Here is a 25872-nt window from a genome sequence, read left to right on the forward strand (position 1 = left end):
AATAAACCTCTGCAACTTCTTTCATATTCCATATTGTTAATGGATCTTCCGGTGTGAAGACAGATTAGGATTACTAAAGTTACACAGGGAGATGCCTAAACCAGTGCAGTCATCAAGAACATTCCATTGGTTTCCATGGAGACTGTTCCATATTTAGAACCTTTCAACAAAACCGCTTTTTATACATCATCATAAGCCAAGTACCAAGCCTTGATCCTATGTTGTTTGTCTATTTACTATCCTATAGTATATAGGGCTGCAGAAACTTGATGATTAGAGGTTTAAAAAAGCGGACACATTCCTGACCTATCTCCTAAATAGCTGTGTGTTTTCCTTTTACTCTACTTGGGTTTTTTTTTTGTTTTTTGTTTTTTTTGTTTAAAGCCCTATTATATTTTAAACGATTCAGGAATAAATGTTCAGTTATAGTTTATCCTGCTAATATGTATATATTTATTGCAGTGGTTACCAACCCAGTCCTTAAGTGCCCCCTAACAGTCCAGGATTTAGGAATTACCCAGAAAGAAAAGCAAAAAAACACTTTAGACACAACACGGTAATGCCTTAATCCTTGACTGGTAGGGGGTACTTGAGGACTAGGTTAGGAACCCCTGTTTTATTGTGCAATTAAGGAGTTATCCCCCATGATACAGACATTTATGCAAGAGAAATCTGCACACCGAGTTGAATGATTTTACATATTTTTCTATTTCTGTCTACTAGATTTTCAGTTATCGATGGACCACTTTACCACCAGTTATTTCTGAAAGTTTTTGTTATCTGTGGGTGGTCCTTCAGATTTCTAGGCAATCCAGTATTGGTGGACTATCTTACCATCAGTTGTTTTTTTTGTGTTTTTTTTTTTTCAAATTTAATTTTAATATATTTTTAGACATTTGTTGCAAAACAGGTATATCAGCATGTATACACAATGGTGCAAATACACGGTACAGGTAATAGTACAATCATAAGGTGATATCTTGATCAGTATTGCAGAACTCAGTAAATCATATGATGAATAGCTGGCACCTGGGAAATAGTGTCATATATTGTTGATCTATGCATCAAACAGGCATGGAAGGAACACATGCTATAACACAGTATTGCAAGCACCGGGAAATAAGAAGGAGGAAGGAAGAAGAGTAGAAGGAGCAAGCACAAGGAAGTATCAAGAAAGGAGGAAGAAGAGGATATTAGAAAGGATCTTGAAGGAACCAGGGGTGGTTAAATCGGATCCTGCCCTCTGGCAGCTTACAGGTATAGGCAACCTCAGGTTAAACACTCAAAAACGCCCAAGCCAGGGGGATGCCCAAGCCAGGGGGATGACGTAGGACGCGTGTGCGCGAGCGCTACGTAAGGGGGGTGGAGGGAGTGAAGCCCGCCGAGAGTGCCGTGGGAGTCGGATGGCGGACGGAGGAGATTTGAATGAAACGCGAGATCTATGATCCAGGATTCATGATTAGCCCGGTCGTGCCTTCGACCCGAGTGGATACATGTACTGCGGGAGAAATAGAGGCGCCCTATTATTGCTGAGGTCGGGGCAGAGACCTGTGAGCATTGGACTTCTTACTCATAACTACACGCTTAAGCTGCTGGCTGTAACTTAAGGCTGATTGGCGGATGCAGTTTAACCCCTTAAGGACCAAACTTCTGGAATAAAAGGGAATCATGACGTGTCACACACGTCATGTGTCCTTAAGGGGTTAAGGAAGACGGGTGAGAATTATACCAATTACAACAATTATACATATTGGTACTCAGCACTCAGCACCCGACAAAGCAATACAATATCTTGGAATTTTTTTCTTGTTTTCCCCGCTGCAGTAATTCCCCCCAGGTCTAGTTAAACGTGGGGTGGTAAAAATAATTCAACGGAAAGTGAAAGGGGAAGAAAAGTAAGACAGAGAAAGTGATATTTTAGTTTACTTTTCTTTTTTTTACATTTACATGCCTTCATAAATATAGAAGGAATTGGGAAACGGTGTATTGGAAGCGAAGGAGGGGGGAAACCCATGATTTCCCATAATTTATCCTAAAACTGAACAGTGTTAAACACCATAGCTTGGAAAAAGTAAAGAGTGCATATAAAGAACCTCCACCTATGAATGCATACTCTTAAAGGAAAAAGGGAAAAAATAAAAAAAAGGAGTTATGAAGATGAAGTAGAGAGAAGGAAAACTAATTTTAATCAACCAATTATCTAAGGGTGTAACGTGATACATAAATTAAAACGTCAAAACGTCACTAAAGTTGAAGAAATACGTTTACATTGATTAAACGGACTCACGCTGATATATTTTTGGTGATTTTTCTTTTTTGTTGTTTTGTTTTGTTCTTTTTTGTGCTGCACGATATCACTAAAATTACGTCAACTAGAAGAATTCAAGAATAAAAATGCCATGAAGATGAAGTAGAGAGAAGAAAAACTAATTCTAATCAATCAAACAATTATCTAAGGGCGTAACGTGATACATAAACCAAAACGTTATTAAAGCTGCAGAAACACGTTTTCGTTGACTAACTATCTCACACAAGGAATTAAGCTGATATACTTTTGGTGATTTTTTTTTTTTTTTTTTTTTTTTTTTTTTTTTCTCTGTGCTGCATGATATCTCTGGGATTATGTCAACCAGAAGAAATCAAGAAAATAAAGTGTCCCTTGGCAAAGATAAAGATAAAGAACATAAAGAGAAGGTTGAAAGAAAAGAGAACAAGACGGAGAAAAGACTCTCTAATCTCTTTTCCCCCCAAACAGATAGATCATTCCCAGAGAGTTCTGTGAAAGAAATTAATTTGACAGCGGGAGAGAAAAAAATATCCCAATTAGAAACATCTCAAATGGAAAACTCGATGGTTACGCCAGAATTTTTAAAAATCTGCCTAGACCAGCAACTATTAGCAATAAAACAAGAAATTCTCAGCAATAATGAGGATTTAAAAAAGGAAATTAAAGAGATAGGCCTCAGAATTAACCAAGTCGAAAGAAAAATGGATCTTATTGACTCACTAATTAAAGACCAACAGCAGCAACAGGGAGAAATAAACCAGAAAATCCAACAGCTACAATCAAAGATAAATGATCTTGAAGACAGATCAAGACAAAACAACTTAAGATTAAGGAACATCCCGGAGAGTATCACACAAGAAAAAATAAAAGCATTCTTGGATTCATACTTCCTGGAACTGGGCATTCAGAAGGATGATAATTATAAATTTCTAGAGAGATATCATAGAATTCCAAAACCTAAAAATCTCCCAATGGAAGCTCCCAGAGATATTATGGTTTGCTGCAACTCATACTTATTTAGAGAAGAAATAAGAAAAACCTCAAGGCAAGGCAGTAAAAAAGAAGAATATGCGAACATAAAAGTTCTCCCAGACTTATCATATGAAACGAGGAAGAAAAGGCGATCATTCGCTTCGGTTCTGGAGACACTAAGGAAAAATGATGTTAGACACTTCTGGGCTTTCCCAGCAAAATTAATTATCACTCATGAAGCAAAAACTCTGGTATTTGCCAACTCAGATTTAGCCAGGAAATGGCTACAGGAGGTCCACATGCAAAATTAATCAATAAGTTTGGACATGCCAGCGGATCGACTAAGGGATGAAATTTTTTTTTTTTTTTTTTTTTTATTTTTATTTTTTTTTCTCTCTCTCCTCTGATGTAAATATAATAACCAGATATACTATACTGTAAATGGCTGACAAGGTATTGATCTGATCGGGTTACTTACAGCTTATAAAGGCGTATAATCTAGCAGTTGGTACATGGGAAATTGCAATATCTATACTGAAAATTGTTTACATAATTTATATAATTTTTACATAACAGGGGAATAGGTTATGGTATATATAAATGACACTCACGTGAAAGTATATCCTCTCAGAGGAGAACGAGATTACCCACAGATAATGATAGATATGGACACTTTTGGGTGTAATTTGATTAGTTAAATTGATAGGAATCCTCTGTATGATAGAACACTGCTTCAAAATAATCTCTAAAGCACAAATATTGAAATCACTAATATAAACTTACTAGGTAGTAGTGAAGAGTAGGAGAATGTACACATATCTTTTTTTTTTTTTTTTTTTTTTTCTTTTTTTTTTTTTTTTTTTTGTGTTTACTGTATTTTTGGGGGTAAATTTAAGGGTTAAATTGGCTATCTGGTCCACAAGATATTGTATGGATAACACTTTAGACTGTAAAGACAGATTTTAGTAATATAAAACTGTTATAAAGAAATTGAAATAATCACACTTAAAGGCACTTTTGGCCAAAGGGAAATGGGATAATATATATATAAGTACATTTATTGGAGTAAATTGAATAGTAAGATGAATACACGAGATATTATTGGTCTAGAGTAATTTTTAGACCATAAGGAAAGTACGATGTATTATAGGAAATTGAAATTATATTGAAAGTAGTTTTCACAACGTGGTTTATGATTGATATGTACATAAAAGGTTTTTTTTTTCTTTTTTTTTTTTGTGTGTTTACTGTATTTTTGGGGGTAAATTTAAGGGTTAAATTGGCTATCTGGTCCACAAGATATTGTATGGATAACACTTTAGACTGTAAAGACAGATTTTAGTAATATAAAACTGTTATAAAGAAATTGAAATAATCACACTTAAAGGCACTTTTGGCCAAAGGGAAATGGGATAATATATATATAAATACATTTATTGGAGTAAATTGAATAGTAAGATGAATACACGAGATGTTATTGGTCTAGAGTAATTTTTAGACCATAAGGAAAGTACGATGTATTATAGGAAATTGAAATTATATTGAAAGTAGTTTTCACAACGTGGTTTATGATTGATATGTACATAAAAGGTTTTTTTTTTTTTTTTTTTTTTTTTTTTTTCTCTCTTCCCTTCTCCTTCCCGCTGGGTATATATGGACACCAGCGGCACTCTCGGGGAGGGTTTTCTCATGCTCCCCCAAGTAACTCCATATTTCGTTGTGGAGTTGTGGATGTATTCCCAGAGTTCTGGGATGCATTTTCTGTCTTCCACTAAGTGGGAGTGGAGACGGAATTTTTTACAAAAAATGTGGGTATGTGTGGCCTTATGTTCGACTTACATGAGGTCATATGAATGTAATTGTTATGTGCTTTCCTCCCCCCCCTCTTTTTCTTTTCTTTTTCTCTCCCTCCCGCCGGGGGGTACGGTCTCGAGTTTCAAAGGCTTAGACTATGGTTAAGTTTATGACGCTGAATGTACAGGGCCTGAATAACCCAACTAAAAGAGCCATGGTGTATCAATATATTAAAAAGGAAGGTGCAAAAGTTGTATTACTACAAGAAACTCATTGGCTAAGGAAAGATATAAAACGTTTCATCCCCAAAAATTTTAAAATCCAAATCTGCTCATCATTAGAGGATAAAAAGAAATGTGGAGTAGCTTTACTAGCGACAGATGATTTAGATATTCAAGTCACATACCAGGATATAGATAAAAATGGCAGGTTCATCTTAGCCATATGTAAAGTACAGGATGAAGAATTCACTATTGTAAACATCTATGCTCCTAATACTAATTCAGTTCAGTTTATACAAATGGTGCTGAGTAAATTAGAAAAAATTAAAAAGGGTAAAATCATTATAGGAGGAGATTTTAATTGTATTCTGGATGGCACGTTGGATAGGAACTCATTGGCAGGGGTAACGCAAGATAAAAGGGGAAAGAAATCCTCAATGCAATTTTCAATGTTGATAAATAACTATGAATTATTAGATCTTTGGAGGATAAACCATCCATCAGAAAAAGACTATACCTGCTTTTCGAAAGCACACTGTACCTATTCTAGACTAGATCTGTTTTTGGGTTCGTTAGAGGTCTCATATAAGACTAAAAAGGTTCTGATTCATGACGTAACCTGGTCAGATCATAACCCAGTAATACTTGATCTCACTATCTCACCAGATATTAAAATTAGAAATAGTTGGAGACTAAATGAATTCCTTCTTAGGGAGGCTCAAGATATAAATACCATAAAAGAATTAACAAACAATTTTTTTGAGGAGAATAAGAATAAAGGAACTTCAGATGCCATAGTTTGGTGTACATATAAGGCCGTGCTGAGGGGACAGTTTATTAAATTAGGTACAATCAAGAAAAAACAAAAAGAAGCTTCCCTGACAGAATTATATGTGTCTCTCTATAAACTAACAAAACTTAACAAAAATAATCCAAATATAGAGATAAGTGAGAAAATAGGATTAATAAAAGATAAAATCAATAAAATTCTACTTTTACAAACCTCAAAAAAACTCGAATATCTAAAAATAAAATGGTACTATAAAGGAAATCGAGCAAATAAAATGCTCACAAATCGAGTTAAAGGTGCGAAATTAAACAAATTAATACAAAAAATTATTACAGATGATGGCATCCAATTAACGCCTGAAAATATAGGTAAAGCATTTAACTCATTTTACCAAAAATTGTATAATCTACCTGAACCCCCTTATAAACCAGAAACATACTTTCAAAATAAAACCCTAAAAAAATTATCAAGGGAACAACTGAATTCTATTAATGAACCCTTTTCAAAACTAGAAATAATAAATGCAATAGAGTCTTTAAAAAAAAACAAAACCCCGGGGCCGGACGGCTTTCCAAATATATTTTACCAACAGTTCCAGGACGTGTTGGTAACACACCTTGAAGATCTTTTCAATAGCATAGCTAGAGAAAAAGATTTGCCCAACGAATTACTATATGCTAATATAATTCCCATACAAAAGCCAGATAAATCGACGGAATCAGTGGGGAATTATCGTCCTATATCCTTACTAAATTCCGATATAAAAATATATGCAAGTATTTTGGCAAAGAGAGTACAAAGAGTACTCCCGTCCATAATCCATGGAGACCAGGTTGGATTTATGAAGGACAGACAATCAAATAATAGTATAAGGACAGTGATTGACATTTTGGAACACGTTCAAGAATCGGGCACTCCATTGCTGGCCCTGTCATTGGACGCGGAGAAGGCCTTTGACAGGGTCAGATGGGACTTCCTTTGGGAGGCATTAAAGGCCTTTGGTTTCGAAGGCTGGATTCTGAGCGCTATCATGGCCCTGTATAGCTCCCCAATGGCAAGAACAATCGGTAGGGGAATAACCTCTGAGTGGTTTAACATAAGAAATGGGACAAGACAGGGGTGTCCTCTGTCCCCGCTGCTATATTTGATATATATAGAACCCTTGATTTGTGACATCAGGTCTAATGAGAAAATAAAGGGAATAACAATAGGTCAAGAGGAACTTAAAACTTTACTTTATGCAGATGATGTCCTAATCACTATATCAGACCCTATATTATCAATAGACGAATTGTTAAAGGCGATTTATGAATTTGGGTACTATTCCAACTTTAAGTTAAATGTAGATAAGACAACTATTCTTGCCAAAAATATAAAGAAGGAAGAGAAAATATATATTAAAGCGAAATATAGTTTCGAATGGGCAAAAAAATGTATTACCTATCTAGGCATTAAGATTTCCAGTAATCCTTTTAGGATTATGGAATATAATGTTCTACCTCTAATGATGCAAATTAATAAACAACTAAAGGACTTGAGAACAGCAGAGATATCATGGACAGGTAGAATTAACATTGTAAAGTCTTATTTGGTTCCTAGATGGAGTTATATATTCCGTATGTTACCATTGAAAATGCCTAAACCATGGCTCATGATGATTCAAGCTGCTTTAGACAAATATATATGGCTGGGGAAAAAACCCAGAGTTAATAAAAAAATTCTGAATTCAAAGCCTAAATTGGGAGGGATGGGAATCCCTGATATTATGGACATATATGAAGCTTGTTCATTTGCGCATGTTATTTCCTCTATGAAAGAGAGTTCTTGTGGTGAAACATGGGAAAAAATTGAGGCTAGGAAAGCGGCAGTTCCGGACTTAACGACTTTATTCTGGAGTATAGATAAGTTTGAGAAAGATGATATGGGTATAATCCTAGCTAACCTATTGGGTCAATGGAGAATCTGGAAAAAAAGACTCAAGATTGAAGATAAAATTATCATTGATCTACCACTGCATGTATTGGCCAGTAATATGAAGGATTTAAATCTAGAGCCATGGTTAAGCAAAGGTATTAATAGAATAGATCAGCTATTCCAACAGCAACAAATTAGACCTTTTGAGGAGATTAAACAAATTTTTTTGCTTTCTTATAGAGAAAGTTTTGCGTATTTAAGGATAAAACATTTTCTAATGAGACACAGAATAACTGAGATTTCCGAGGGATTACAACTTTTTGTAGACTTGATAAACATCAGACATAATAAAAATTTAGTTTCTAAAAGCTTAAAACTTTTTAGTAAGTATAAGGCAATCCCTGAATTTCCAGCCCTAAAAGCATGGGAAAGAGACTTACAAATTATAATTACGAGAAAGGAATGGCTTAAGGCCAATAAAGCGGTACTGAAAGCTTCACATTGCCTAAACCTAACGGAAAGTCATTATAAAGTCATCAATAGATGGCATTATGTTCCAACTAAATTAACAAAAATATATCCAGGATCTCAATATCTCTGCTGGCGTTGCGCTTCATTGAGAGCAGACTACGTCCATATATGGTGGTCATGCCCGATTATATCTTCATTGTGGCAAAAGGTAGCGAAATTCTGCAGGGAAGTAATAGAGGTAGATCTTGATTACACCTGTAGTTCTATGATATTGCACTTGGGCTGGCCTATAATTCCAAAGGATAAAAAAGAGTTAATAATCCACATTCTCATTGAAACTAAAGCTACTCTTGCAAGATTCTGGAAAAACCCAGACTCCCCGACTTGGGAGCTGATAAAACAGCAGGTCTTGAATAACTGTAAAATGGAAATAGGGATATTAAGACAAGAACACTACTTTAATCCGAGAATTGAACAATGGCAGAAATGGATTATAAAATTAGGTAGAAGAAATGATTCTTAATTTACACTAAGATGTATATGCTATGGATCTGTGGCTGGGGGTGAACCCTGTGCATTCACCTTTAAGATACTTGTGGTTATGAGAAACCTGATTAGTAGTTAGAAGGATGTGTGTTGCCCTTCGGGTTCTTAAGACTGACTCGGGACTGACCCTCGGCGGGAGTGTGATTTTCTTTTCTTTTTCTTTTTCTTTTTTTTCCCCCTAGGTTTTGTTAATAGAGGGCCAGGGCAATAGGGAAATCTAGGGCAAGGTAGAAACATCTAAGAAAGGGACTTATAACCAAGAGGAAGGAGGAAAGGGGAATTAGAAAAGGAAAGGGCCTTAACAAATTATTACACATACTTAATACCATCTTCTTCAGAATGAAAATTGCCAAATTATGACTGAAACGTAATACGTTTCATAGAGTCTTCCCCAGTCTTTCTCTCCATGACTCTTGCAACAACACATGATGTGGGTCTTAAGGTTATGGGAAAATAAGAACGATAGACCGATAGGTATACAAATATAAGGCTCTGTAGTATAAAAGGACGGTTGGAGACAAGCATCTCTTGAACCCTGGTTATTGTGCTTCATAGCGCTTGAAAAAGTTTGTTCCCCCTAACCCTCTCCCCCTCGAATCTTGGTATAGCGAAAGGTGTGTGTGTGTGTATTGTTGTTTTATTGGGAAAAAATTGACATAGAGAGCTTGGTGCTTCTTAGTACAGGCAGATGGAGTCTGACCACCTCATTAAGATAGGCTGTGCAAGTTTACAGAAAAGAATTTTTATTCTTATAAACTGGACATTTGGGGATGGGGAATGATGGTAGAAAACGGAACCGAATACCCAAAAATCCATATGTAATGTCAACATCGGAGAATAAATGTTTTGATTTTTTGTATTTGTCTGTTGCATGATATGGAATTATTGTTAGAAAAGAAGGGGAAAACACAAAAAGACTGGTTCTGAATAATAGAATTTGTACTGCAATTGAAAGAACTTTAATATGCAATTTTTGTACCATATCTCTTTGTAAAATGACAATGTCTTTGTATGAATGTTTATATATATCTATGTTAAAAACTTAATAAAATATTAAAAAAAAAAAAAAAAAAAAAGAAGGTCTAGGAGAAAAATCGGTAATGAAAAAGGTCTAGGAGAAAAATCCCCCATGGAAACCTTGGCAGCCGGAGCCACGTATAAAGACATAATTCCCTGCATGGTTACTTGGGGAAAATTGAACCTGGCCAGTATACTGCACATGTGGGACCAATTTAGTCTGCTGAAGACCTTTTCTGCATCGAATGCTACGAAAAGGCCCCCGACACCTTGCCTCTCCATGCCTGCCAAGATGGTCAACATCTTCCTGGTGTTATCAGAGCCAAGGCGGCCTTTAATAAGCCCAGATTGGTCGTTGTGAACCAATTTGAGTAGTAGGGGTTCTAGTCTGTTACTTAAAAGTTTAGCGTACAACTTGGAATCACCATTGAGTAGGGAAATCGGTCTGAAATTCTTGCATTGCGCCAGGGGCTTACCCGGTTTGGGAAGGGTAGAGATATAAGCCAGCAACATTTTGTCAGGTAGAGTGCTCACTTCTGCACAGTGATTAACCCCTTGAGGACCAAACTTCTGGAATAAAAGGGAATCATGACATGTCACACATGTCGTGTCCTTAAGGGGTTATAGAGAGATTGGATGTGAGCTGCAAGAATGCTGGAGAAGGAATGGGAATATTTATTGGATAAGCTATCTGGCCGTGGTGTTTTGTGGGCTATTTGTGGGATATTGTCTTGGTGATTTGATCAAGAGAGAATGGCCACCTAAGGGAGTCAACGTCGGTGTTGGACAGTTGAGGGAGATCTGTGTCCGCTAGGAAGTTGTCAATATTGGTATGCATTGGCAGGTGTGTGTGTGGGTAGATTATAAAGTGTACTATAGTAGTGGACACATTTTTTACAATTGCTTGCAGATCCAATACTTTTTGTCCACTAGCAAGCTCAAGGGATACAATCCTGGAGGCGACAAATTTCTGTTTAAGTTGAGAAGCTAGTTTAGCCCCTGCTCTATTACCAGGAAGTAAAAAGGTAGCTGTGGACAGCTCCATGTCTTTGAGCTGTGTTTGAAGGTTGAGTAACCTGAGATATGTAGTTGGCGTAGGCGTGTTTATTCATGTGACCAAGTTCCATGAGTTCTTGAATTAGCGAGGTGTAGTTCGTCTAGCAAACTTTCTTTGTGTGGCTAGCGTGTTTAATGAACTTCCTCTAATAAACACATTCTGTGCCAGGCATATTTGGTCTATTGGAGAGTCCGGAGTTTTATTGTCCTGAAAATAGTGTTGGAGGTCAAGCGTAATGTGTGAGATTATAGAGGGGTCATTAAGGAGATGTTTGTTCAGTCTCGAGGTGCCGCAGCCATGGATGGGGAAATGTTCTTCAAGTGCTAGTGTAATTGGAGCATGGTCTGACCATGATATGAGGCCAATCTGGGTGTCCTCCACTTTGGCCAAGCAGCTGTTGTGGAGAAAAAAAGCTGTCTATTGACTGACAAATAGGCAGATCAGGGGCAGAGCTAGCACAATTCAAACACAGTGCTGGCCAATCAGCATCTCCTCATAGAGATGAATTGAATCAATGAATCTCTATGAGGAAAGTTCAGTGTCTGCATGCAGAGGGAGGAGATACTGAATGTTTGGATGCATTTTAGGCAGCCATGTTCCAGGAAGGATCTCTAACAGCCATCTGAGGAGTGGCCAGTGAAGTTATCACTAGGCTGTAATGTAAACACTGCATTTTCTCTGAAAAGACAGTGTTTACAGCAAAAAGCCTGAAGGTAATGATTCTACTCACCAGAACAAATTCAATAAGCTGTAGTTGTTCTGATGACTATAGTGTCCCTTTAAATAAAACGCTGTCATGAAACTTTATGTGCTATATCAAAAAAGTGGATTATACATGTAAATTATACATAAAATAAGCTTGGGAAAACAGAAAAAGTGGGTAGAATTATGGCAAGTATACCATGTGATTGTCACAATCACAGTGAGTGCCATTCTTAATAGAGGCCCACGGCTAATTCACAGTGATAGGCATCGCTTTTGCCAGGGGCAGCTGAGATCTTAATCACTTGCCTTGGGGACCTCCGTATTATTATTAGTTTTCTATTTCTCTCACTTGAATGTGCCTTTGGACTTGTTTGGGCATGTTTTGTTTGTTTAGATAAAGCATTGCTGGATTATTTTAACCTGAAGGATTATCTGCTGTTTACAGCTGGTTCCTGGTTGTACTACCTTGTGCTTATATTAGAGCCGAGGACAAAGGCCTTTTTTAACACTAGTTAATATGTTTATTTGATATTTATGAACGTTACTGATAACATTAAGCCATGGCATCTTTCGCTCTTTCAAAGATTGATATATGAAGATCTAAGAAACATATCCTTACTACACTATAATCTGTGTTGTTTTTTTTGTGTTTTTTATAATATTTCTTTCAATGAGATTTCAGGAATTGCCTAAGCTACGTTGTTCAGGTGGTGTGATTTCCACATTCACAATTTAGGTTCTAAGCATTCCACATATTTGCCCCCTGTCTTGGTTATACGCTGCATTGTGTTTATTATCTTTAATATAACATATTATCTGACAGAATCAAAAACATTTCAAACTTTGCTTTAATGTGCATATATATATATATATATTTATATATATATATATATATATATATATATATATCACTTATTAAATTTTAGACAAACGTTTGTATATATTTTATGTTTTTGATGTACCTTTTTGTTAAACATTTTATGAAAATATTAGCTTCAAGTAAAAAAGTAAAATTATGGTTTCTAAAATATTTTTGAAGTAACATTGCAACGAAAATAGTGTGTTCTATTTCTCTATATGAGCGGCCAGTGATATGCAAGGAGGTGCTCTCAGCCTCTGATCAGCTGAGTGTATAAACCTTACTTATACTATGTCGGCAGACAGGAAGGAAATCGGACACAGCGCTGTAGGATTCTGGAGGACCAACTTTGAGGTTAAACTATTGCAACATGTTTTATCTCCTGAAGGACAGACGTGCCTCCGGATCAGCTTCAGTGAGCTGAAGTTTTATAGATGGAGGCAGTGGTCCGGTGATCGCAATTGGGTCTCTCAAGCTCGGAGCTTTGCAGCAGTGGGAGAAGTGGGCCAATATGGTTCTCCGCTGTCAATCATATTGATTTCTGTAAGACAAGGTGTCATACAACTTGACGGGGACTCTTTTTATTTTTATGATTACGGGTGGTGTCTAATGTGTTCTAACCATGCTCTCTTTTTTGTTATATGTCTCATTTCACAGTTACTTTTGCTTTTAATATGGTTGCTGGCCTGTTAGATTGGATACCCTAGTTACCATAAAATGTGTCTTTATGCCACTAAGCTCAGTTTCAACACAAGGAGGTACTGGTTTTCTTGATGCACAATTTTACTACCAGTGCACTTATTCAGGTCTCATTTTTTGTTTTACATTTTTCTACTCTTACATCCGCACTATATAACCCGTATGATATTACATTGTGTCCTTTAATGTATTTGACAGTTTTTGGCTGATTGTTAACATCAATGTGACCTGCTTTCCTTAACTTTCATACACTCTGCTACTTTGTTTGAGTTTTTATAATACCTCAAATACACTTTGACAAAAATATAATAATAATGCACTGCATATTCAAGGTGAGGTTTTAGCATTGACTTATAAAGAGGCAAAATTATATTTTGATCATGTGAATCAATAACCTCCTTTTATACATGAAAGCATAAACTTGTGCTTAGTTTGTTCTCTAATTATTCCCAAGTCCTCTTATTTTAATGTTATCCTTCTTCCAAAATGCATGTCTTTACATTTATCTGTATTAAATTTCATCTGTTACTTGCATGCCAAGTCCCCCAATTTATCAAAATGTCTCTGTATTAAAGCTAGATCATGTTCAGACTGTATTTTCTTACCTAGTGTTGTGTCTTCTGCAATCACCAACAAATTACTTTCAATGTCCACTGTATTTTAGTTTAGAAACAGATTTTTTTTATCTAAACCAGATGATTTCATTTTTGCTGTTAACCTTATGTGTGGAACTATACCAAATGCCTCCGCAGAATCCAAGTAAATCGCATGTACCAGATCACCCTGATCTATATTTCTAATAACTTCTTCATAGTACGCACTTAAGTTAATAGGCATGACCTGTATTTCAAAAAAACGTGTTGATTCCTGCTAATGATATTATTGGTTAAAACTAATTCTTGAATCCCTTACCAGTACTTCAAATAATTTCTAAACCACAGATATTCTGCTCACGGGTCTTTACTTTCCAAGTTGAGTTTCGGAAACCTTTTAAAATATAGGCACCACATCTGCTTTTCTCCAATCTCCTAGTATATGTCCTGAAAGAAAATAATCCTGAAAATTTAAAAACAGTGGTATGGATATTTGTCCACTAAGCTCCCTAAGTACTCATGGGGAATACCAGCTGGTCCTGTGGATTTGTTTACATAAACTTTAATTTATGTAGCAATTTATTTTGTGTTAACCAATCACCTGTTTGCTATAAGGCTTTTGTGACAATAATTTGCAAATCGACAGCCAGAGATACTTCTTCTCTATATGCAGTAAAAAAAGAAAACCTTATTTAGAATTTCTGCCTTTTCCTGATCCTCCTAGATTAACTCACCTATATTAGCTGCCAACGGACCAACACTTTAACTCTTTGCCTTTTTAGCATTAACATACTTAAAAATACATTTTGGGGTTGCTCTTGATCTCTATGGCTATGTGCTCTTCATTTTCAGGTTTAGCTTATCTAATCGTGCAGATGGTAATAACAAGAGGAAAACTTGTTCATTTGTTCTAAAAAAACCCTGCAATTTCTTCTGAATTTTGGCTGATCACCAGGCACCAAATTCCATAACTCTAAGCGCCATATGGACATATCACAGAACAAACGTCTTGCGCAATGGAGTAGGAGGAGCAAGTTTGTTTTTGTTCGTAATTCAGAATTCTGTCTGTGGTGCCAACAAAGAGGGATAGAATAGGGAAATGGTAACATTTCTTCAGGGAAGGGAAAATAAGTGGCTTGTTTGCCATGATGGTCAAGAGGACTGCCCAATGATGTTGACTCTCCTGTCCAATCAAGATTTGGAAATAAAAGTTTATTTCCAAGCAGGATTCTTCTAGAAACGTTGACTTGAACTATTGAGGGAGACAAGCCAGCACACCGGGATTGCCTGGTTTTACTCTTGCTGTGCCTCTTTGGGAGTTGGATACAGCCCGTGTCATTGATCCTAGTGTGAAACTGGTTAGGTTACTGTTGTGCCTAGCCCCTGATAGTGCCATCTAAGACAACTCTGAGTGGGAGATGTGTCATTGATCCAAATGAGGTGGAGATGGTTAGGTTTCTGCAGTGCCAGTGCCACACTTTAGCTTAAGCCTCCCCTGCTTTATTTATGTCATTCACAGCCCCAGAATGGGGGGCACTGGAACAATGACCTTCCTCCCTGCTCTTTAATCTGAAGCCCCCACCTGATGCCTACTTTTTATATTATTTGCAATAGCTGTCCAGTCGCTAGTCTTTTTTTACAGCAAGCAGCCATTGGCTGCTCACTGTTTAGCAGACATGCCCCCATTCACGACATGTCTAGGGGATCATGGATGAGGTTTTAAACCTCCCTTGTACAAATAGGCTTTTGTTTAATTTCTTTTTTCTCAAGCAGCTGGCCCGTTTACCTATGCAAAGTCTATGAACCAATACAGGTCTCCAACAGTTAACTATTTGGAAGATCAGTTTTCAAATGCTTAAACAATCCGGTTTGGCAGCATCAATTGAAGCATTTAAAGAGAGGGAAACCTAAAGACAGAATCCAATTAACATTTGAATATAGAAAATAATCCAAATAATTCCAAAAAGAGGCAGTTTTATTGGACCCAAGAACCAGCAAGCAACGTTTCGACCCCTTAGGGTTCTTGGGTCCAATAAAACTGCCTCTTTTTGGAATTCGTTGGAGTGCCTGGATTATTTTCCATATTCAAATTCTATATTTGGTCCTGTCTGGTACTGGGACTTCTCCAGTATAGCACCCAGGATTACAGGACGGAGGGTTGAGTGCACTTCCACTATCTACATTTGAAAATCCAATTAACAGTCAGAGTAGTACACAGTAAATGATTGCGAGCTTGAAGGGTAGATGAGAGAAAAAGTAATACTTTAAGGCTGTCTGATAACAATAAGTGAAGTCAGAATTTAGGGAAACCAAGAAAGCGAAGGTCAAACAACAGCCGGGTTATACATGAGAAGTAGTATAAATTAAAGATTCTTGTGATGTTACTCTTCTTTTCAGTTGACAAAGTGTTGGGGCCCTATATGGACTACCTATAGAGAGGAGAGATGGATGGTTTCTCAAGGCAGCAAGCATTAACAGGCAAATAGGCACTGATGGTGCATTTCAGCTGGAAGGCTATTCCATGCATCCACTACCCTCTCAGTAAAGTAATACTTCCTGATATTATTTTTAAACCTCTGCCTCTCTATTTTAAGACGATGTCCTCTTGTTGTGGTAGTTTTTCTTCTTTTAAATATAGTCTCCTACTTTACTGTGTTGATTCCCTATAGAAACTGTCAGATGTGTTGGGTACCTGACTATCGTGACACCCTGTAGCTTTCCAAAACCCCATAAAACCTGTACATGGAGATTGTACTCGTGAGAGATCGCTGAACACAAAAATCCATGTTTTAGAGCAGTAAAGTGTATATTGATGACGATATCAATGGTGAAAGGGCAGAGTTTTGCGACAAATGCAAAAATAAAATTAAAAAAAATGACCGCTAACTTTGGCCAGGGTTTGTGACTAAGTGGCTACTAATAAAGACTAGACATACCCCATTTTGAATACCCTGGGTTGTCTAATTTTGCAATGAAATGCCATGATGGGTTCGTTCATTATTATATGGTCTCAAAGGCAGAGGCATAACTAGAAACCACGTGGCCTTGAAGTGAAAGTTGCCCTGGGACCCCCTCATACGTCTACCATCCATCCCATATGTCCACACATCCCCGTCCCCCCCACACACGCAGACAAACAGGTGCACACAGACACATATGGACATACATACAGACACACATACACTAACACACACACATGCAAAATGTTTTAGTCACCCTCCTGTTTCCTACCTTTATGGTGCAGGAGGGTGACTTCCCTAGGGTCCAGTGTTGGCTCAGCCTCATGGGAGTAGGAGTTCCCACTCTGACTCCATCCTCTCTTCCTCCCACGTGGCTCCAGGGCAGTCACTTCCTCCCAGCATCTGACATCACAGAGTGGCCCGATCGCGATGTTAAAGCGCCGCAGCGCTGACCGGACCCCCTGGTAATACTTTGCTGTTAGGGCCACCCGATGGACCCCTTCAAGGCGGCCCCGGTGGTTCTACCGTGCAGGCTGAGGACGCAACACAGGGTGGCAGGCACCTAGTCGCAGGGGTCCGCAAGGTCGCTGGCCCCCTGAAGTGACGGGCACGGTCGCAACTGCGACCCCAGCGACAGCGGTAGTTCCACCACTGCTCAAAGGCTACATAGGCCCAGCGAACCAATCGGGCAAATTTCAATGTGTAAAAGCTGAAATAGGCATGCTCTTTATTTGACCCTGTAACTTTCTAAAACATCTTGGAACCTGTACATGCGGGTATTGTTGTACTTGTGGGACATCACAGCATACACATATGTATGTTTTATTGCAGTAGAAGCTTACGGCATTATAACATTCACAGTTAAAATGCAATGCAGAACTAGAAAAAAAGAATTCACACTTCTTTAGTTTTTATTCATATTAAATTAGTTAAATATTTGATGTGGCATGAAAGTCCTATCTTTCTTAACAAAAATACATGATACCTGTAGCGGAGAGGTAGTCTAATCCACAAGGTCTCCGCTGGCAGACAGGAAAAGCAGGCAATAATCCACAAAGGCAGGTACAGCATACAATAATCCAGGTAGCGTTATAAGAATCCTTCCCTCCCAAGAACTAGACGAAACATAGGCTGGGAGTCAACTGAGGTCTTTATTCACAGGACACAGTATTTATGGGATTCCCCATGCAAGGGGTTTCCCTACAGGCATTCCAGGGGTTGTACAGTAGGGGACTACATGGGGGACTGAATAACCTGGGCATTTCTCCCATCAGGCACCGCTGCACGAGAGGGATACTCCCACTAGAATATACAGTTAAGTGGATTATCTCCTCGTGCAGCAGAACTAATATTCTACATAAAAATACATATCTTTTAAAATAGTCGTTAGATTGAAATAAATGGACGTTCGGTAGATAGCTGGGGTCGGAGCGCACATTTCGTGAAAGTACCGCTCTGATCCTAGCTTAACTAACCGAACGCCGCACGAAACACACATTATTTCTAAGTTACATTTAAACTACCTATTGACCTTAGAGAAACACATTACTGAAGGACCGGGGCTCCCGAACGGCTTGGAAGTCCAGCGGTATTCGTGCCGCTGAGTAGCCGATTTTAGTTCCAGGCGCTCAACGACCAAATACCGCTGGGCTAACAAAGGATCCAAGATGGCCGACCGCCGCATGGTCGGTAGTCGAACGACGGCCACCCTGAATCCTCTTAATTACTGATTGCAACAATGTTGCAATCCTTAATGGGAGCCACACGACCTCCTGTGTGTGGTCTCCATTCGGTAGTTTGTTCGTTTAACGAAGTGTTGAAATTCACTGTTCGTGAAACAATTGCATGAATGCTGGCGGTTTTCATGCCGTCAGCATACGAACGCTATAGTTTACCAGAACCATATTACACGTAACACACATATGCTTGGTTCTTTAAAGTGGTATACACATATGCAATAACAGGATACATACATGAATGACAATATACAGTGGCTGTGTTTGCCACAATACATGTAAGTGGTCTTAGTATGAAAGAGGTAAATTATGACTGAACAGCGATATTGCTCAAATTCTAGGTTTGTTTTCTTTTGGTTCAGAACTTGGACCCTTGCCTCCATCCTTAAGAGGTTAATGTTGTGGCCGATCAGTGCTGTCCCATTTTTTTTCTCCAGGTATGTGCTTGGCTCGACCATGATCCAATCACTAATGGAAGCATCACTTTTAAAAGCCTCTGTACTTGAGAAGCAGCTTACAGCCAGGGCTCGATCTCATTCCAGTGGCTGATAGAGTTCCAGGAGACACTGTGTTGATAGTGCTAGTTTAATAATCTAAGTAGGTTAAATAGCTGATATGGAAAACATTCTGACTCTGCTGATATATATATATATATATATATATATATATATATATATATATATATATATATATATATATATTGGCAATTTTAGCCTGAATTCTGCAACTTGAATTTCGAGTTTAGTAAATAGACCCTCTCTTGTCCTTAGAGGAACAAAGAAGGGAAACAAGTTAATATTTATCCACGCCTTCTATACACATCAGCTCTGAGTGTTTTAGATTTCATCACTCTTTTAACAGTCACTCCTGGGACTGTCCACAGAAATCATTCAGAGACAGCCCTCGGAGCCAACATGGACATAGTGACTCTTCTCCTCATATTCCTGGTCTCCTGTATCTTGTGTTTCTACACCTGGAACAGCATGTACAGGGGACACAACCTGCCCCCTGGACCTACCCCACTGCCCATTCTCGGGAACCTTCTCCAGCTGAAGACGGGGCAGTTGGTGGATTCTCTTTCAGAGGTTAGTAGATGGATTGCAATCTAACAGGACCAACGCCAAGCGATGACTCGCAGTTAATGTTTATATTACAGTAGAGATAGTCAGACTGACACACTGAGCAAAGGCTACGGGAGTTGAAATATGCACATCATAGATACTCAACTAAAAATAATCTAACAAAGCAGGGGAATCAGATTTTACATATTCTGTCCATTAGCCCCTGAGTCTTCCCCTGTCCTCTCTTCCTTTATAATGCTCTTTTTTTTTCTCTTTCACTAAACCCATATGCTTTCTCTGCCCTGCTTTCTCGTGACCTCTTGTGTGATTGAGATTGAGATCTTAAAGTGCGATGGAGCCAAGAACATTCCCGATGAATCGCTATGGCTGCCAAGCACAAACAGTCATGTTTCCGTCTATCACAAGACCAAGCGCAGAGCCAAATGGAAGTAAATCAAAATAAGAGCAGGAAACACTGAGAACACGTGTTAAGCAGCTTGCCTTTTGCTTAGTTCCCACTTTTTTTGTTTACTTGTGCCATAACAGAGGAAACATAGCATGGGTGTATCAGACTGTTCATCCTCAAAGGCTGGAAAAGAAAGTCAACATGTCACAGTCTGCAGGAGATGCAGCAACCCCAGGCTGTTCGCCTTAATTTTGTTTTTTTGAGTGACTTTTGGCTCAGACCCCTCGTGGATCTATGAGTAGAGGTACAATACTGCATTGCCCTTTTGACTTAGGAGATACTAAGAAAATGGAAAGACATTACAATTCAGGGTGAAAGATGTAAGTGACCACTGGGGATGGAGAAAACCTCAATTAACTGGCCCACTTGTATAAATTAGTAGCTCCATAATAGATGGACAGCTAAGCAACTGGGAGCAATAAGTCCAAACAAAACACTGAAAAGCAAAGCGTAGAACATGGCATCACAAATACAGTAATACCTATTGTGATCGTTTACTATGCGCCTTTTACGGAATATTCAGATTTTATGCTTATTTATAGATTACTTTCGGCTTGAGAACAGAAAACAACTAAAAAATAATAGTGCAGTATATCAAAAACTGGATTCCTGCCCAAGTAGAATGATGGATTGCTTACTCACATGGCAGATAGCCTTTAAAACACGCTCCCACTTGCATTCACCTGTGACATTGGCAAGGCTCAATTACTTGGAACACAACTGCACATTCTTAAATCAATCAAATAGGAACATGCCTCCTTACGAGAATTGCTAAAATCTTGGTAGCAGCCCAGGAGAAGTAACACTGTTGCAGTTTTATTGCAAATCCTGACCAATACGACTTTTGTCCAAGTCGCTCAACTACAACTGCCCTCTTGCAACGACAGCCAAACTGGCATGTAACAAGGAGACCTAAGTGGAGCTATTCTTCTTGCTTTTGCCAAGGCCTTTGACATTGTAGATCATGGCATTCTATTGCAATAACTTAAAAACTCAGATATTGATTGCCATCCGCTAACTTGGTTTCAGTCATATGTATCGGATCACTCTCAATATGTGTCCATTTCTGACAGTGCCTCACTCTCTCTCCCAGTCACGTCTGGTGTTCCCCAAGGCTCTGTACTCTGCCCCCTACTATTTACATTATTCATAAATGATCTGCTTGACGTCTGCAAAACCTCGTCTGTACACATGTATATAGACGACACTGTAATCTACGCTAGCAAACCACATTTACTGCAGCTTGAGGCTGTGCTCCAAAACCAGTTTGCAGAGGTATAAAAGTGGATTTGCGGATAGTAAATTTTTCTAAACACTGACAAAACTGTTACCATGACCTCTTCAACATTACTTTAATGTAATTGAATTACTTAAAGTGACACTATAGTCACCCAAACCACTTCAGCTCAATGAAGTGGTCTGGGTGCCGGGTCCCTCAGGTTTTAACCCTACAGATGCAAGCATAGCAGTTTCAGAGAAACTGCTATGTTTACATTGCATGGTTAAGCCAGCCTCTAGTAGCTGTCTTCTGGACAACCACTCGAAGCGCATCTGTGACGCTGGAGGCACATTATGTTTCCATCACGCAGAGCGTCCATAAGAAAGCATTGAAAAAGGCTTTACAATTGACAGCTTGAATGCGCGTGCGGCACTTGCCGTGCATATGCATTCGGATCCGCTGACGTCGGCAGAGGAAGCTGACGTCAGCACGGGAGGAGAGGTATCCAGCGCCTAGGGTTTTAACCCCTTCAGCACCACGGGAGGGGGACCCTCCGCTTTGTTTTCCTGACACTATAGTGATCCTTTAAATTAAAAAATTCTGAGTTATGCATCCCAAAAAAATGTAATTGTTTTAATGAGAGTTTATCGATGTAGAGAACAAATGATTTGGGTCAAGCAACATATCTCGACATTTGAAAGACACTAACTCTTTCAAATGTCTAGATATGTTGCTAGACCCAAATCTTTTGTTCTCCTCATCGATAAACTCTCATTAAAACGATATCCAAATCTAGGTGCCCTGTACAGAAACCAATCCTGTCTAAGCCCTACAGTAAGGAAACAGTGCAACAAATGCTAATGCCAGTCATTGAATATGGGGATAGTAGCGGAGTAGAGGTATCCAGTATCCACGGTATCTCCGCTGGTAGGCAGGATAAGCAGATCCAAAACAGGCAAAAGACAGGTAGCGCCAAGAACTAGACGACACATAGCTTGGAGGTCAACTAAAGCTTTATTCACACACTTCCAGTATTTATGGGATTCCCCATGCAAGGGGTTTCCCTACTGACATTTAAGGGGTTGTACAGTAGGGGACTACATGGGAAACTGAATAATCTGGACATTTCTCCCATCAGGCACTGCTGCACGAGAGGGATACTCCCACTAGAATGTACAGTTAAGTGGATTACCCCTCCGTGCAGCAGAACTGACAATCCACCTTAAAATATATAACTTTTACAATATTCGTCAGATTTAAACGAATGGACGTTCGGTAGATAGCTGGGGTCTGAGCACACATTTCGTGTGAATACCGCTCAGATCCCAGCTTAAATAACCGAACGCCGCATAAATTAGTCATTACAATTAAGTTCCCTTCAAACTACCGAATGAACTTAGGGAACCACATTACCAAAAGACTGGGGCTCCCGAACGGCTTGGAAGTCGTCGAGTAGCCGATTTTAGTTCCAGGCGCTCGACGACCAAATACCGCTGGGCTAACAAAGGATCCAAGATGGCCGACCGCCGCGTGGTCGGTAGCCGAACAACAGCCACCCTGAATCCTCTTAATTACCAATTGCAACATTGTTGCAACCCTTAATGGGGGCCACACGACTCCCTGTGTGTGGTCTCCATTCGGTAGTTTTATTCGTTTCACGAACAGTGATGAAATTCACCGTTCGTGAAACGATTTGCAGGGAGGCTGGCGGTTTTCTTACCGCCAGCATACGAATATCAGCATATGAATACTGTTACTTGCCTGAACCACATTCCGGACACTTGGTTCTTAAAGGCATACACATTTTAGATGAAACAGGATATGTATACAGACTGGACAATGTACAGTGGCTGTGTTTGCCACAGGGATGTAGTGTATGCACCCGCACCGCAAACCCACCTAATAAACTTTATACTTTGTATAACTCATTCTCCCACTTTCTGCTACAATTACATAACCCACCATTGTGACATGTTAAAAAAGCTAAACTGGCTATTTCTGGAACCCAGACCCATTATACATCTTTCCAGCCTTGTGTTTAAGAGCCCTTGTTGGAACCTCCCACCCTACCTGAGCAGAATGCTCTCCCCGGCTGTCCCCACCTCCTCCGATCCAGTACTAGCATGATATTTAGCATACCGCAATACAAAAATAAAGTGTCTCGATCCTCCTTTTCCTACAGAGCATCACAATTATGGAATAACCTCAGGGACACAGTCACATCTTCATTCCATCTAAAATCTTTTAAGAGATCTATGGCAATATACCTCAACACAGAATGCACCTGTCACGGTTGAATATATGTATTACCTGTCATGTATTAAATTTATATATGTGTGTATGTATATATGTATATTTATATGTATATTGTAGCATTGTAGCATTATTTGTATTTTTTTTAATATTATATTGTAACAATGCAGTGTTTGTGGTCCCAGGACATAATTGAAAATAAGAGAAATCTCAATGTATCCTTCCTGGTAAAATATTTTATAAATAAATAAATAATATGAGTTAATATAACTGAGAAGTAAGTAGTAACAGCGTATTTAAAGTGTAAATTTGAAACAGTTTTGTTAATATGGAGTGGAGATAATTCAGTGTGTAGTGGAGATAGGTTAGTATGTAATAGAGATCAGACTCTTCATATACAGATTTTTTACAAAGGAGAATAGATCAGGGTGGTAACCACGAGATGGCAGCAAGGAGATGGTCTGGAGGTCCAACCCAGTTTAACCCCTTAAGGACACCTGACATGTGTGACATGTGATGATTCCCTTTTATTCCAGAAGTTTGGTCCTTAAGGGGTTAATGAAATTCTGCAGCTTAGTTTAGCAATAAGGAATACAATAGGTTAATAATCAAGAAAACCGCATAGTCTGGCACCCATTCAGTAGCAGGAGATCCAGCAGTTATCGACAAACAAAACAGAGAGAAAATTAGCCATGTACAGAACTTCGTTCCAACAAGCTGCCAGTTACCAGTAAGCTTGTGCATGGCAACAAAAATGCTTTATTTTAATCAACTGTAAAAAAAAAAAAAAAAAGCGCTGGTGAACTGAAATGAATTTATCTGCATTTAATTTTCATTATATGCTTTTTGGATCGGATGAATTTTACTTGTGCTATCGTTCTGTAAATAATGATTTGGATGAACCAAAAACAAGAGTCTACTAGTATACTGCAAATCAAAAATGGCTATGACATTACCGAGCTTAATAGCTGGTTGGCTCTGCAATATCAGTCATTTCTACCATGTCAAAAACTATGAAGAAAACTCAGGTCTGGATTGCATTCGATCGGCAAGACCAAGTGAACAATTATCAGAAAATATTTTTATCGAGTTTGACTAGATTTGATTCCAAACAAAATTCTAGCAGACAAACCCAGTAAACAGATCGGCTGCTTGAGAAAAATCACCTGATAAATGTGCTTTGAAAGCGTATTTGTCAGCCTTATTAATGAATATTCCTAACAGTCATTAAAAAAATATTTAAATAAAAGCACGTGAGGTTCGATATGATCCCCACATTAATTCAAGGGAGGTTTTAACCCTGCCCCACACCCCAATTTTCCATGCAATGAGTAGGGGCATATCTGCAAAACACGTGGCCTATTCCTGTATGGGATAAGTGGGTAACAGGTAATCTGGGGTTTCATCTCTTCCTATTCATCATTTTAATTTAAAAAAAGTCAAGCCAAGTCTGCCACAACAATAAGAATGTTTCTATCTTTCCTTGAGACATGGGAAGCTGAATTGTGTTACTTAGTAATTATGTTATTATCTGTTACAAAGTGCCACCTTCTTGCAGGTGTATGGAAAAGCATCATTAAAATCCTTTAAAATGTTTTTCATAATTTTTCATAATTAAATAATTTGCCTGAAATTAGCAAGGAGGTGGGACGAACACAAGGCCAATCAATCAGCACTTCTTCATAAAGATGCATTGAATCAATGCATTTCAATAAGGAAAGTTCAGTGTGATGCTGAACACTATGCAGCACTACCCCAGGAAGCACCTCCAGTGGCCATCTGAAGAGTGGACACTGGAGGTATCCCTAGGTTATAATGTAAACACTGCCTTTTCTTTAAAAGGGCAGTGTTTACATGAAAATGCTTGCAGGGAATGGTTATACTCACCAGAGCAACTACATTAAGCTGTAGTTGTTCTGGTTACTGTAGTGTCCATTTAATGTTGTTGTTTTCATCTTTCAGAACAACAATTTATTCAAACAGTGAAATATAAGACTTGAAAAATGAATCCGTATCTCTATTTTATTATCTATATATTTCTTTGTTTATATTAACACATTTGACACTGTAAGGGTTTTATTGTTAAAGGTCGATGTGTTCTCTACTGGAGAACGGACTTGAAATTACCATATTCAAGTTGACAAAAGTCTCCAATCCAGATGATTTTGTGATTTATTTATTTGTATTTATTTTTTTCCTATCATTTTGCCCTGTATTTGTTCTAAATTGGTTCTAAAGCTAGCCATTTATTG

The 25872-nt window shown here is 38.4% G+C and overlaps 1 protein-coding gene across 1 annotated transcript in view; it reads left to right on the plus strand.

Annotated features, from left to right (window-relative positions):
- Positions 1 to 19462: 19462 nt before the first annotated feature.
- LOC134572277 (cytochrome P450 2B11-like) overlaps positions 19463 to 25872 on the plus strand; it is a 44776-nt gene continuing 38366 nt past the window's right edge. Inside the window, exon 1 of the mRNA XM_063431147.1 lies at positions 19463 to 19706. Within this exon, the coding sequence (XP_063287217.1) occupies positions 19536 to 19706 (171 nt within the window). The 5' untranslated portion in view covers positions 19463 to 19535. The remainder of the gene's footprint in view (positions 19707 to 25872) is intronic.

The sequence above is a fragment of the Pelobates fuscus genome, chromosome 9 (genome assembly GCF_036172605.1).
Source record: "Pelobates fuscus isolate aPelFus1 chromosome 9, aPelFus1.pri, whole genome shotgun sequence".
Classification (NCBI taxonomy): Eukaryota; Metazoa; Chordata; class Amphibia; order Anura; family Pelobatidae; genus Pelobates; species Pelobates fuscus.